General features: G+C 33.1%; 1 protein-coding gene across 1 annotated transcript in view; it reads right to left on the bottom strand.

The window, feature by feature from the left end:
- Positions 1–1,150: 1,150 nt before the first annotated feature.
- LOC143084296 (uncharacterized) overlaps positions 1,151–16,606 on the bottom strand; it is a 30,759-nt gene continuing 15,303 nt past the window's right edge. Inside the window, exons 4-5 of the mRNA XM_076260708.1 lie at positions 8,520–8,616; positions 1,151–3,108 (exon numbers count right to left, since the gene is read on the bottom strand). Of these exons, the coding sequence (XP_076116823.1) occupies positions 1,151–3,108; positions 8,520–8,616 (2,055 nt within the window). The remainder of the gene's footprint in view (positions 3,109–8,519; positions 8,617–16,606) is intronic.

Here is a 16,606-nt window from a genome sequence, read left to right on the forward strand (position 1 = left end):
TTGTAGATGACGTTATTCTGGAAAATTCATCTAATACAACCTTTATGTATACAGAGTCAATGATGTGGTTGAATTTGATGGACATTGAAAGACCAGGGGTGTCAACCTCATTAAAGCGGTCTGGAGTAGGTTTTCTCTATATATTTTGAATATCCAACTGGCACTTTGGGCGCTATGTAAACATAAAAGACATGAAGTGTACCCAAATTCCTTTTAGTCACGTTTGTATCTACCTATTGACTAAATGTCTGCATAATAATAGAAAGATTGAGAGATCAGGGGCTCTCACCATTACCATGTGTCCTTTGTCCTAAACTTTTGACACTTTTTGGCTGAAAAGAGACAATCTAAGCCCTCTGTAGATATTGTAGATGACGTTATTCTGGAAAATCCATCTAATACAACCTTTTTATATACAGAGTCAATGATTTGGTTGAATTTGATGGACATTAAAAGACCAGGGGTCTCAACCTAATTAAAGCGGTCTCGGGTAGGTTTTCGCTATATATTTTGAATATCCAACTGGCACTTTGGGCGCTCCATAAACATAAAAGACAGGAAATGAACACAAACTCCTTTTAGTCACGTTTGTATCTACCTATTGACTAAATGTCTGCATATTAATAGAAAGATTGAGAGATCAGGGGGCTCTAACCATTACCATGCGTCCTTTGTCCTAAAATCTTAACATATTGGCTGAAAGCTTTGCGTCCGGCGTCCGATGTCTGGCGTCTGTCGTCCGTCGTTGTTAACGTTTACAGAAATCTTCTCCTCTGAAACTACTGGGCCAATTTAAAACTTGGCCACAATCATCAATAGGGTATCTAGTTTACAAATGTGTCCAGTGACCCGGCCAATCAACCAAGATGGCCGCCATGGCTAAAAATAGAACATAAGGGAAAAATGCAGTTTTAGACTTATAACTCAAAAACCAAAGCATTTAGAGCAAATCTGACATGGGGTAAAATTGTTAATCAGGTCAAGATCTATCTGCCTTCTAATTTTCAGATGAATTGGAATACTCGTTGTTGGGTTGCTGCCCCTGAATTGTAAATTTTAAGGAAATTTTGCTGTTTTTGTTTTTTTATCTTGAATATTATTATAGATAGAGATAAACTATAAACAGCAATAATGTTCAGCAAAGTAAGATTTACAAATAAGTCAACATGACCAAACATGGTAAATCAACTAAATCCCATTTAAGGTTAACGTCTGCATCATTCTTTAATAACAATTCAACAATCTTTGTATGACCGTAAAAACAAGCTATAAATACAGGAGACATTCCTATAATCATACACTTATTAATGTCAGCCTTATTGGTTATTAACATCTGTACTATTTCAGTATATCCTTCCTGACAAGCCATGAGCAGAGGTGATGCTCCAGTATCTCTACACTTATTAATGTCAGCATTATTGGTTATTAACATCTGCACTACATCAGTATGTCCATTCTGACAAGCCATGAACAGAGGTGATGCTCCATCATTATCTCTACACTTATTAATGTCAGCATTATTGGTTATTAACATCTGTACTACTTCAGTATGTCCTTGCTGACAAGCCATGAACAGAGGTGATGCTCCAGTATCTCTACACTTATTAATGTCAGCATTATTGGTTATTAACATCTGCACTACATCAGTATGTCCATTCTGACAAGCCATGAACAGAGGTGATGCTCCAGTATCTCTACACTTATTAATGTCAGCATTATTGGTTATTAACATCTGCACTACTTCAGTATGTCCTTTCTGACAAGCCACGAACAGAGGTGATACTCCATCATCACTACAATGGTTTACATTAAAGATATAATGATGTAAACACCATGTTACCAGATCAATATATCCTATATAAGAGCACTGTATTAATGAAGTTCTATTGCTTTTTGTGTCACATATACTAGCCAATTGTTCTTGTTGTGATATTTGTAATCCTTTTACATGTACAAGAAACCTATGTGTGAAGATAGGATCGTCCATATTGATATTACTGAAGACATCTGCTACCCTTCCTTTCAACCAGTCATCTACCAGTCTATTTATATATATTTGCTGATATCTTTCCGGTACAGTTATTATGAATTCATCTCTACTGCTTTCTTTTTCAAATAAAAACCTTTCACGAATAAAAATATATGAAGCATTTTTAATTAAACAATATATCATAGCACTGCCAAAGTAATAAGCCAGAAAGTCAAACAACTTGTCATGAATAGTTCTGTACACGTCATCATCCTTTCTGATAAACGTATGAGTTAGTGAATCTAGCTCATCACGAAGTACCAATCTAGATGTTCCTTTCATCACTTTACAAGCTTCATATGTGTTCTTTATAACTGTTTTGATATCTTTATCGACATCTTCTGTGAGCCATTCTTCTTTTATATGATTGTTAAACATGACACACAGAGCAAGTGCACAGTATTTGACATGTGCTCCTTCTAGCTGTAATTTATCGATCTCTTCTTTGTAAACTGAAAATGGATTTTTAAAGAACTCTAACATTTTCAGTTTTGTGTTTTTGCTGTATAATTTGCATAAAAGAGGAAAACAGTCAAACATGTGATTAAATTCCGTGATTTTAGAAGCGTTTGTCTTCAAGTAAAGTTCAGCAATTAATTGTTTTTCTGTTTGTGATAAACGTAGGTCCTCAGACAAAAGATTACATTCAAAGGATTGATAAAATGACAAAGATTTCATTTTTTCATCTTTGTAAACCTGTAGTCTACAAGACATAATTAATTTAAACAGTTTCTTTTCAACTAATGATTTGATTTTTTCCATCTGATTTTTCCAGCTTTCAAATTTCATAGGATTTATGGTATATGTCCCGCAAAAGTCATCAACAACAAACAGGATTTGTTTACTTGGATTGTACCAATGGATAACATCTTCAGGATTTGTTACCGGTATGATCTCATAACTTTCTTGCATTTGAAGAGCAACATGACGCACCAACGAAGATTTTCCTGTTCCCGAACTTCCAGTGACAACAACGCAACCATTTTCTTTGATACGTTTCAATACACTCTTTGCTCCATTTGTTTCTATAAACATTTTATCATCTTCTGCCCAAATTTCCAATTCCTCTTTAATATGACCTTAAAATTAAAAAAAAGATATTTCTGTTAAATATTTAGTTACTTTCAGACTGACTGCTGTGAGCTTGCCATAATGACCTGTACTTTATAAAATTTACAAAATGTTTGTCTTGAGCTTACCTGATGAACGTTATTCCTACGTAAAAAAAATATGTTTCCGATCCAGACAATGTCTTGCCATAGAATTAACTTTAACAGGAATCTCAAGAACTAAAATTTTGGAAAACTTAAAAGTAAAACAGTTGTTTTTTTTTTCATTCGTTGTTGTGTACAACTTGTTCTTGTGTTGTTCTATTGCATCACTGATTCAGGAAAGGGAAAGAATACCCGCTCACCAAAATGTTTAATCATGCTACATTCTGTAGGAGCGTAATTCAGTAGTTGTTCTTATACTTTATATCATACCTGTTTTTCGTTTGTTGTATGTGCAAAAGTCATGCAGTTTTTTTTTTCTATTTTCTAATTTGTGCTTTTTTCTTTCAGTATTTGGTTTGAGCATTGTTACAAACTAAATAGGACCTAGTATTATTAACGACTAATTCATTATATATATGGTCTCTGGTGGATAGTTGTATCATTGGCAATCATACCACATCCATCGCCTTATTTTATTTTAGATACAAGCCTTGGTCAACTTGTCCAGAGGGAGTTGGCACTTAAGTTTTAGCAAATGACTACAATTCATCAACCTGAAATTAATAATCAATCCTGAACTGTACAAATGTCCCTGACATTATGTGTTACTATGGTACAAGAGAAAAGAAAAAGTCTCATAACTCCTTTAAGGGCATACGATACAGTTACAGGGGAGGTAATGACATTGCTAATGTAAAATGTTATTTTCGCGATGTCAAACTGTGACATATCGGGAAAAGATGCTTTTTTCGACTGATTTTTATCATTCAAACTGATTTAATTTGAAAACGAGTATATGGACCCTATTTTTTAAAACGACATTTTGTTTCATTTTTCAGGGAGATTATGTGGACCAATTTTTTTGAAACTGTAAATAGTGCATTTTTTTTTAATTTTGATAAATATACAGCAAAAAATGACGTTTTTTTTTTTTCTCAATTCATGACAATTTGATAAATATGAGTTATTTCTGAATAAAAAATGTATACATTTTTAGGATACTTTTAAAATACGGAAATTACAAATTATTTAACAAAGAAAAAAAACAATTTGTGTTTATCTTTTAAAACAAAAAAGTTATGGATTTCTTTTGAAAGTAAAAATACAGCAACAAATCCGAATTTTGAGCAAATATATAAAAGTTTGACCTCATTTAACTAAAAAGTAGCATATGGAGGTATATTTTTTATAACATATTTGATTTAATTAGGCAAAAAATGGGCTATATAGAAATTTTCATCAAACTGTAAATACAGGATCAAAACTGTATATCACATGCCCTTTTAAAAAAATATCCAATTCAAATTGACATTACAAAGTGATCAACAAAACATGATGGCAGCAAATGCTACCAAATATGAGATATTTCATCAAGACGGACTCAAATGATTTACGTTCACAAGGCTTTATTGTCACAATACTAAAATATTCCCGCTGCTTGATACAAACGTAAAGGCTGAACCCTGAACAGTTTAGGCAAGTATGGACACAATATTCAATCTTGATACAGCTCTGAATTTGGATTAAGATTATATATTTAACATAGAATATGTTTCTAACACCAAATGAATGTGGTCTAAGAACTTAAAAATGAAATTGGACAATTACTTGTTTTAGTTCAAAATCCTAAATCTAAATTCATTGTACGATTCGGCATATAAAATAAAAAAAAACGAATTTTAAATGTTGACGAATAAAAAAACACGGTTTGATCTAGCAAATAAAAAAACCCATGAATCAAGATTTTGAATCAAACCTCATTGAAATTGGGTTCTAGGTTAGTGGAGGATTAAGCAATCACAGACATGTAAACCTGGCCAAATTCTCTCTCTCTATATATATATTTATATACATATGTGCCTGACCCAAGGCAGGGGCCTCTAGTTCAGTGGATGTCGTTGGTTGCTGTCAGTATGTTTTGCTTTGTTTTTTTCTATTGTTTTGTTAAAAATCAGGTTATTTGTCTTATTATTTAGTTTGTTTAACATTTTGTCATGTCCGGGTCTTTTATATCTGCTTTTACAGGTTGAAATTTGCTTATTGTTACATAACAGCAGAACAGTGACCTTATGTTGCTTAATCCGAAATCTCGCAGATAGTTATCTCTTATGGGCAATCAGACCACATCTCTGTATTCTATATTAATCACAAAACCAGGTGCTCCGCAGGGCACAGCTTTATACGACCGCAGAGGTCGATCCCTAAACAGATGGGGCAGGTATGGACAAAACATTTAAGTGTGATACAGCTCTGAATTTGGATTGTGATCAAATTTTTGACATTATATGGTTTTTTTACACAAAACAAATGTCAAGATTTTACAAATCAATTAAAGATTTCTTCTTCAAACATATTTAGATCTAAAATTAAATAGTTGACACAGCATAGGTTTCTGACACAGAATGAATGTGGTCTAATGAACTTAAAATTTGTTTTGCCTTTGAGCAATTCACTATGCTGTTGAATATTAATCCTGTCAAAAAAATGTTTGAAGAAATTTTCTTTTTATTTATGAAATCTGAAATGAGAACAAGTATGGACACAACTTTTAAGCTAAAAATATTTTAGATAAGATAAGGAAAAAAAAACTTCATTGGCAACATTTTATATTGGCAAATTTCCAATGAAGTTATTTACATAAAGTTATTGGCAAATGAAAATAGAAAATGGCATCATAGTCATGTCTGGCAAATGTCCAACATACATTATCTAAAAACATTTTAGATAAGATAAGGAAAAAAAGCTTCATCAGCAAAATTTTATATTGGCAAATTTCCAATGAAGTTATTTACATAAAGTTTTTGGCAAATAAAAATAGAAAATGACATCATAGTGATGTCTGGCAAATTTCCAACATATATTATCAACTACTATTCTATACAAAGAAAGATAACTCCAATTGAAAATTAATTGCTATTGCACAATATTGTGCAATTATATATTTCTTGCTATTGTGCAATACTGTGCAATTTAAATTTTCTTGCTATTGCACAATACTTGATATGGAATCCTGATTTGGACCAACTTGAAAACTGGGCCCATAATCAAAAATCAAAGTACATGTTTAGATAAAGCATATCTAATAAGCCCAATAATTTAATTTTTGTTAAAATCAAACTTAGTTTAATTTTCGACCCTTTGGACCTTAATGTAGACCAATTTGAAAACTGGACCAAAAATTAAGAATCTACATACACAATTAGATTTGGCATATCAAAGAACCCATTTATTCAATTTTTGATGAAATCAAACAAAGTTTAATTTTGGACCCCCATTTGGACCAACTTGAAAACTAGGCCAATTATTAAAAAAGTACATTTTTAAATTCAGCATATCAAAGAACCCCAAGGATTCAATTTTTGTCAAAATCAAACTAAGTTTAATATTGGACCCTTTGGACCTTAATGTAGACCAATTTGAAAACAGGACCAAAAATTAAGAATCTACATACATAGTTAGATTTGGCATTATCAAAGAACCCCAATTATTCAATTTTGATGAAATCACACAAAGTTCAATTTTGGACCCTTTGGGCCCCTTATTCCTAAACTGTTGGGACCAAAACTCCCAAAATCAAACCCAACCTTCCTTTTATGGTCATAAACCTTGTGTTTAAATTTCATAGATTTCTATTTACTTATACTAAAGTTATGGTGCAAAAACCAAAAATAATGCTTATGTGGGCCCCTTTTTGGCCCCTAATTCATAACTGTTGTGACCTCAACTCCAAAAATCAATCCCAACCTTCCTTTTGTGGTCATAAACCTTGTGTTAAAATTTCATTGATTTCTATTCACTTTTACTAAAGTTAGAGTGCGAAAACTAAAAGTATTCGGACGACGATGACGCAAGACGACGCAGGACGACGACGCCAACGTGATAGCAATATACGACCAAAAAATTAAAATTTTTGCGGTCGTATAAAAACTTAACATTGAGTTGTGAACAATGGCATACAGGTCAGTTGAACCCTGCCTCACTGAAATATACTCTTCAAGGATTTATAAATTACCAAAAACTAGAGGCTCTCAAGAGCCTGTATTGCTCACCTGCATGCCTCTACTTTGGTTTTTGAAATCATATTAAAAAAGATAAAATTTGGCTACAAAGTAACAACACTTGGTCAGCACCTCCCAAGGAAAGGAACATTCATGCTATGTTTGGTTTCATTCCATTCAGTGATTCTCTAGAAGAAGTCATTTGTATGCATTTCCCATAGGGTCCTATGTTAAACTAAGTCCTCCGCTGACGGCCATCTTGGATGATGGATCAGCTACAAAGTAACAACACTTGGTCAGCACTTCATAAGGAACATTCATACCATGTTTGGTTTCATTCCATTCAGTGTTTCTCTAGAAGAAGTCATTTGTATGCATTTCCCATAGGGTCCTATGCTAAACTAAGTTCCCTGCTGGCGGCCATCTTGGATGATGGATCGGCTACAAAGTAACAACACTTGGTCAGCACCTCATAAGGAACATTCATGTCATGTTTGGTTTCATTCCATTCAGTGGTTCTCTAGAAGAAGTAATTTGTATGCATTTCCCTTAGGGTCCTATGTTAAATTAAGTCCCCTACTGGCGGCCATCTTGGATGATGGATCGGCTACAAAATAACAACACTTGGTCAGCACCTCATAAAGAACATTCATGTCATGTTTGGTTACATTCCATTCAGTGGCTCTCTAGAAGAAGTCATTTGTATGCATTTCCCATAGGGTCCTATGTTAAACTAAGTCCCCCACTGGCGGCCATCGTGGATGATGGATTGGCTACAAAGTAACAACACTTGGCCAGCTCCTCATAAGGAACATTCATACCATGTTTGGTTTCATTCCATTCAGTGGTTCTGTAGAAGAAGTCATTTGTATGCATTTTCCATAGGGTCCTATGTTAAACTAAGTCCCCAGCTGGCGGCCATCTTGGATGATGGATCGGCTAGAAAGTAACAACACTTGGTCGGCACCTCATAAGGAACATTCATACCATGTTTGGATTCATTCCATTCAGTGGTTCTTTAGAAGAAGTTCAAAAGGTAAAAAGTTAACAACGACGACGGACGACGATGACAGACAACAGACGACGGACGCCAAGTGATGAGAAAAGCTCACTTGGCCCTTCGTGGCCAGGTGAGCTAAAAAGTGGTTGTTGTTGGTTGCTGCCAGTCTGTTTTGTTTTGTTTGTTTCTATTGTTTTGTTATTATTTAGTTTCTTTTACATTTTGTCATGTCCAGGTCTTTTATAGCTGCTTTTACAGGTTGGCAATAAAACACATACCTCTGATGTTCCTTGGAATTTGGTTATGATCTAAGGAATTAACCTTTAACTCTTGGCACTCTTGATTCATTGCCTGACCACCTAATCTACTTACAGCCTACAAATAGATATTTGATTTAAAACATTATACAAGTAAACAATCAAAATGCCATTAGTTAAAGTCAACAGTACCTGACATACTGGTAATTCTATCATGTGGTTTGAGTTCTCAAGTGTATATGGCACTCAATGTTCTCATGTTTCAATCACAGTGTCAAAACTACCCATGAAGAATATTAAACTACATGGTGCTATTTACAGTATGGTCAAAGTCCATCAAAACACAGGTAAATGTAAGCTTTATTTTAACTTGCATGCAATTGTAGAATATAAGAACACAAACATGTACATGTATTGCTATTATCTATTGAGAGATATAAAACATGTTCTACAACCATTGACAACTGTTCTATAGATTAATGGATAAATTTTGTAGATTTGTATGTGTCCAAAAGAGGGACGAAAGATACCAAAGGGACAGTCAAACTCATAAATCTAAAACAAACTGACAACGCCATGGCTAAAAATGAAAAAGACACAGAAAAACAATAGTAAACATGACACAACATAGATGGACTGATCATCAGGATAAAGCTATTGCCGAATGTGACATAAATTGTCACTAAAAGTATGGAAATCCAAAGACAAAAGGAAAAACATGTACATGGTAATTACAAAATGTGTCATGTGACATTTTTCAACCAAACAAACTCATCATAGATAACAGAGTTGTATTGTGTTTGCCAGATGAGTGTAACTTTCGTCTTCAAAATACTCATGCAAAGAGATGCATCAATCAAAAAATTAAAATACGAAGTCGAAGTGCATTGTTGAGAAACCCCAAAATCTGAAAATTTTTGTCAAATATAGCTGAGGTCATCTATTTATAGGATGGAACATTCATAGTATTTTGAAATATTCATAGGTTTTGAAACTGTATAACTAGTACATGTATAACTCTATCACTAATATTTATTTATAACAGAGACATACTTGTAATTTCATACATTGCTCGATTTGGGATATTTTTCATATGCCAAAATCTCAATTTTCCCTTGATACGGACCATCATTGAAATTATGTATTATGTATTTTGAAATATGATAGTCCCTTAAGTCGAAGTGTATGTAATAAAACTACACAACAGATTTTTTTAAAATTTCACATATGAATTCTGCTTGTAAAGTTACACCAGAGAATAAAATAAAAAGAGGTCGTTTTTGAGATACGAGCCGTTGAAATTAACAGCATGACACTCCAAAAATACAAAGGATATATAGGGGAAATCATCAAAATTAGCAGATATCTTTACATTATCAAGGTTTTCTATTTTGTTGGTCAACAGAATTTTTAAAAAAAATGATGTACGATTCAAACATGAAAGACTAATCCATCAGTGCAAAGAAAGTCCTTAGCAACTGTGCTAGTTTTTACGCTAGTCCTTGTTGAAGTTTATTTTTTTGGCCGGAACATTAAAATTATCCAGCAACGTCATTGTCTACAGTAGCGTCGCCACAACTTCTACATCGCAACTCTATTATACCGTACAATGTTGGAGTAATTTCGTGCATGTGTATTACCCATCTTCCTATGTATTACAAATCATCTAACGTTATAAATTGATAAGGAAATAAACTAACTAATTTTAAAGAATATTTCTGTCGCAAAAACATGCAAGTTTGTAATTAAATTTACCGCAAATGAAAGACAGTTACCGTAGACTTAAACAATTTAACTTCATCTTTAAACAATTTAACTTAATCTTTTCTAAATAAGGGTGGTTTCCGCACCTTTTTTAATGCTTGCATGAATTGTTAAATTTTTTATGAATCAAATATGATATATCGAGTTTGAATTGTCCCGGTTAACACAGTGTTGTAAGAATCAATTGATTGGTCTTAATATTAGGATCCGGTATACACCTAGTTTTCAATCTTACTTCTGCATGTTTGTATTTAAAAAAGTAGACATAATTTCTATAAAATTGAGAATGGAAATGGGGAATGTGCCAAAGAGACAACAACCCGACCATAGAAAAAAACAACAGCAGAAGGTCACCAACAGGTCTTCAATGTAGCGAGAAATTCCCGCACCCGGAGGCGTCCTTCAACTGGCCCCTAAACAAATATATACTAGTTCAGTTCAGAACGCCATACTAATTTCCAAATTGTACACAAGAAACTAAAATTAAAATAATACAAGACTAACAAAGGCCAGAGGCTCCTGACTTGGGACAGGCGCAAAAATGCGGTGGGGTTAAACATGTTTGTGAGATCTCAACCCTCCCCCTATACCTCTAGCCAATGTAGAAAAGTAAACGCATAACAATACGCACATTAAAATTTAGTTCAAGAGAAGTCCGAGTCTGATGTCAGAAGATGTAACCAAAGAAAATAAACAAAATGACAATAATACATAAATAACAACAGACTACTAGCAGTTAACTGACATGCCAGCTCCAGACTTCAATTAAACTGACTGAAAGATTATGATTTCATCATATGAACATCAGGCACAATCCTTCCCGTTAGGAGTTTAGTATCATACCATCATAACATATATGAGAAGAACATAACCCGTGTCATGCCAACAACTGGTTTCTGCATATTTTCATATTCGTCATTTCTGCATGGTGATAATCTGAGGAATTGCACACACAATTTAGCCTACATTATAAACTTATTTCATTACTCTTGTTGACACACATGCTCGTGACACAATTCTGCAAAAAATATTTAATTTTTATCAAATTTCCTGTCTTGATCAATTTCCCTTTTATTTAACTAAATGACAAAGAATGATGTAATGTTTTCTGAATGGAAAAGCTTAAGTAACATAAGAAAATATTTGTTTGTTCCAGGCATTATTTGTTAACAAGAGTGCACACACTGAAATGTCTCGCCTTCTATACTAATCATTGATATTATGTTGATAGTCCTAAGTATAAAGCTTAGCTTTATTACAACTGTCACATAAACTTAACATTAACCAAGATAACTAAACAAAGACCAATGAACCTTGAAAATGTGGTCAAGGTCAGATGAACCAAGCCAGGCAGACATGTACAGCTAACAATGCTTCTATACAACATATATAATTGACCCATTACTTATAGTTTAAGAAAAATAGACCAAAACACAAAAATTTAACACTGTGCAATGAACCGTGAAAATGAGGTCACGGTCAAATAAAACCTGCGCAACTGACATAAAGATCATAAAATATTTCCATACACCAAATATAGTTGACCAATGGCATACAGTAATAGATAAAAAGACCGAAACTCAAAAACTTAACTTTGACCACTGAACCATGAAAATGAGGTCAAGGTCACATGACATCTGCCCGCTAGATATGTACACCTTACAATCATTCCATACAACAAATATAGTAGACCTAATGCATATAGTATGAGAAAAATAGACCAAAACACAAAAATTTAACTATAACCACTGAACCATGAAAATGAGGTCAAGGTCAGATGACACCTGCCAGTTGGACATGTACACCTTACAGTCCTTCCATACACCGAATATACTAGCCCTATTGCTTATAGCATCTGAGATATGGACTTGACCACCAAAACTTAACCTTGTTCACTGATCCATGAAATGAGGTCGAGGTCAAGTGAAAACTGTCTGACAGACATGAGGACCTTGCAAGGTACGCACATATTAAATATATAATTATCCTATTACTTATAATAAGAGAGAATTCAACATTACAAAAAATTTGAACTTTTTTTTCAAGTGGTCACTGAACCATGAAAATGAGGTCAAGGACATTGGACATGTGACTGACGGAAACTTCGTGACATGAAGCATCTATATACAAAGTATGAAGCATCCAGGTCTTCCACCTTCAAAAATCCACATACACAGATTTAATTTGATTGATTGATTGTTGGTTGCTTAACGGACAGTGGCAAATATTTCATGCATGTTCAGGACGAGAACAAGTTAACAATAAACATGATGAATACAATAGGAAGTTTTGCTCATAACAGAAGCCATCCGGGATAATGGTCTAGAAAATTTGGAGTGCCACTGGAAAATGGGGGTATATTGGATAGGGACTGAAATTTCGACGTGCAACAGGCCACCTACGGACCCCTCAAAGAGTTGTTGCAAGGGTTCTTAATGTGTAAAGAGCGTGGCCCTCTCTTTACACAAGACATCCAAATGGATGCCCCACTTCGGCAAGCGTTTTACTGCCGGTCGGGAGAAGACCAAATGACCATATTTCATTTCCCCAGTCATCCTTGGGGTAACAAGGATTTAACAATAAGCATAATGCATACTATGGCTCTTTAACTATTTTGGTTCTTATACATTCGTGGCTTTCAAATGTTCGGCCTTTAGTGTTCCTTATCAAGGTTAATTCAGAAGAGCGCTTTGGACGCTTGAAATTTAAAACATGTTGATTACAATTAATCTTCAGAATTTTTAAGGCCGCAATGAGGTTAAAACTAGAGGCTCTAAAGAGCCTGTGTCGCTCACCTTGGTCTATGTGACTATTAAATAAAGAAAGCAGATGGATTCATGACAAAATTGTATTTTGGTGATGGTGATGTGTTTGTACATCTTACTTTACTGAACATCCTTGCTGCTTACAATTATCTCTATCTATAATGAACTTGGCCCAGTAGTTTCAGGGGAAAATGTTAGTAAAAATTTACAAATTTTATAAAAATTGTTGAAAATTGACTATAAAGGACAATAACTCCTTAGGGGGTCAATTGACCATTTTGGTCATGTTGACTTATTTGTAAATCTTACTTTGCTGAACATTATTGCTGTTTACAGTTTATTTCTATCTATAATAATTTTTAAGATAATAACCAACCAGGTGCTCCGCAGGGCGCAGCTTTATACAACCGCAGAGGTCGAACCCTGAACAGTTGGGGCAAGTATGGACAAAACATTCAAGCGTGATACAGCTCTGAATTTGGATTGTGATCAAATTTTTGACATTACGTGGTTTTTTTTTTACACAAAACAAATGTCAAGATTTTACAAATCAATTAAGGATTTCTTCTTCAAACTTTTTAAATCTAAAATTAAATAGTTGACACAGCATAGGTTTCTGACACAGAATGAATGTGGTTTAATGAACTTAAAAGTTTTTTTTGCCTTTGAGCAATTCACTATGCTGTTGAATATTAATCCTCTCAAAAAAATGTTTGAAGAAATTTTCTTTTTATTTATGAAATCTGAAATGAGAAAAATTTAAACCCTCCCCCCTTTTTTTTCACATCCCCGTTTCCCTTTTTCCAAAACTGATATCAATTCAAATTTCTAATGGAGTTTGCAACAATAACTACTCTTTTAAATACATCATAAAATATTAAAATGTAAAATAAAAAGCTTGTTATCACTGAATGGTAAAGATTGGTTGGTAGTAAAAGTGAATATACATTGTTTATTGTATAAAACAATAAAAAAAACTTCATCAGCAACATTTTATATTGGCAAATTTCCAATGAAGTTATTTACATAAAGTTATTGGCAAATAAAAATAGAAAATGACATCATAGTCATGTCTGGCAAATGTCCAACATACATTATCTAAAAACATTTTAGATAAGATAAGGAAAAAAAGCTTCATCAGCAACATTTTATATTGGCAAATTTCCAATGAAGTTATTCACATAAAGTTATTGGCAAATAAAAATAGAAAATGACATCATAGTCATGTCTGGCAAATTTCCAACATATATTATCAACTACTATTCTATACAAAGAAAGATAACTCCAATTGAAAATTAATTGCTATTGCACAATATTGTGCAATTAGATATTTCTTGCTATTGTGCAATACTGTGAAACGTCGCACGATACTGGTGTCACCTAACGTTACACACTCAAAGACGTAAGCCAAAATAAAAACGTTGCAATGCATGTTGTTCAGATGGCTTTTTACAATAAATTTTAAAGGATTGATTTTTTCCCCCTAAGAAAGGATTAATTGTTTTTTCTTAGATAAAAGATGTTAAGCTTTAGTTTTATTAAAAAATTAAAAATAAAAAGGTAACTTGAATTGAAACCATTTGTTTTATATACATTTTAATTATAAAGGCAATCGATTATTTTTTTTATGGATAAACTATGCACTGCAAATGCACTCATCTTTGCACTCCTTTGCACAGAATGTCAAGGCGAAAGGACTACGGCATATCTAGCATGTCGATCAGTTCTGCACAAATATATGCAAGGGAATTAATGGGAACAATTATTATTACTGTTTTTTTTCTTTTAATTTGTATTATAGCGGATCCGACTATTAATGTCCGGAAAACACTTCAGTTCCGCGAGAAAATCTCTCCCAACCCCTTCTCTATGAATCGGTGGAGCTTCAACATAAAACATTAATTTTAAAGTTTTCTTAATAAGCAACAAAATAAAATAGCCGTATTCCAAATCGTCTGTGAAAACCGCAATAATGACAATTAGGCGGAACGTTAGAAGTATATTTTATTAAATAACGTCAAAATCGTATGTGGGGACATTGTATCGGACATTTTGGTTTTATCTGATATCTCGTATATTAGATCTAATTTATGGGAATTTAATATCAAAATAGAGATAATTTTTTGTACTTTCATCCATTAAAAAAAAAAATTATGTAGCGAATAGCACTGTATTAAATAAACATCATGAAAAAACAGAAAACGTAACCCTACGTTTAATTTGGTTTGAAGGGGACAAAATGTCGGACATTGCTATTCAAGTCGAATAATAAGAATTTATTTTAAAAATTCATGATTATTGCATGAGGCGAAAGTGTGATCTTTGTACAAAATACTAGTATAAGAATTATTTACTTTCGACATGGGGATTGCTCTGGAATTCCCTTTTTTGGGACAATTTAACAAAAATTACGGCAACCTTTCATGCATGGGACACATAATTTGTATCATCTTGATCCATTTTTTTTATATTTCCGTCTTTTCGAGAGAAAAAAATCGACATTACGTCATCGCCCAATTATGAATTACTTGTTCTAGACAAATTTTTATATCATTTGGTTATAAAATTTATATGTTTTTTACGGTATTCAGAATTACACAAAACTAAAAGTGTAACGCGGGACAAGGAAATCATATTGCAAAATAAAGGTTTTATTGAGTTTTAATTAATGAAAATGGGCTGTTACATATACAAAATTTCAATAATCTGAAAGAAGAGTTTAAAAGCTTTAAAATGATATACAACACTTTATAATGTCAATTTTTATGTTTATAAATTAATAAGATGAATGTGTCTTGTCCGTGATTTTACCAAAGTAACACCAGTAGCGTGCGACGTTTCACTGCAATTGAAAATTTCTTGCTATTGCACAATACTTGATAAGGAATCCTGATTTGGACCATCTTGAAAACTGGGCCCATAATCAAAAATCAAAGTACATATTTAGATAAAGCATATCAAATAAGCCCAAGAATTTAATTTTTGTTAAAATCAAACTTAGTTTAATTTTGGACCCTTTGGACCTTAATGTAGACCAATTTGAAAACTGAACCAAAAATTAAGAATCTACATACACAGTTAGATTTGGCATATCATAGAACCCATTTATTCAATTTTTGATGAAATCAAACAAAGTTTAATTTTGGACCCCCCATTTGGACCAACTTGAAAACTAGGCCAATAATTAAAAATCTAAGTACATTTTTAAATTCAGCATATCAAAGAACCCCAAGGATTCAATTTTTGTTAAAATCAAACTAAGTTTAATTTTGGACCCTTTGGACCTTAATGTAGACCAATTTGAAAACGGGACCAAAAATTAAGAATCTACATACATAGTTAGATTCGGCATATCAAAGAACCCCAATTATTCAATTTTTGATGAAATCACACAAAGTTCAATTTTGGACCCTTTGGGCCCCTTATTCCTAAACTGTTAAGACCAAAACTCCAAAAATCAAACCCAACCTTCCTTTTATGGTCATAAACCTTGTGTTTAAATTTCATAGATTTCTATTTACTTATACTAAAGTTATGGTGCTAAAACCAAAAATAATGCTTATTTGGGCCCCTTTTTGG

Source organism: Mytilus galloprovincialis, chromosome 7 (genome assembly GCF_965363235.1).
Source record: "Mytilus galloprovincialis chromosome 7, xbMytGall1.hap1.1, whole genome shotgun sequence".
Lineage (NCBI taxonomy): Eukaryota > Metazoa > Mollusca > Bivalvia > Mytilida > Mytilidae > Mytilus > Mytilus galloprovincialis.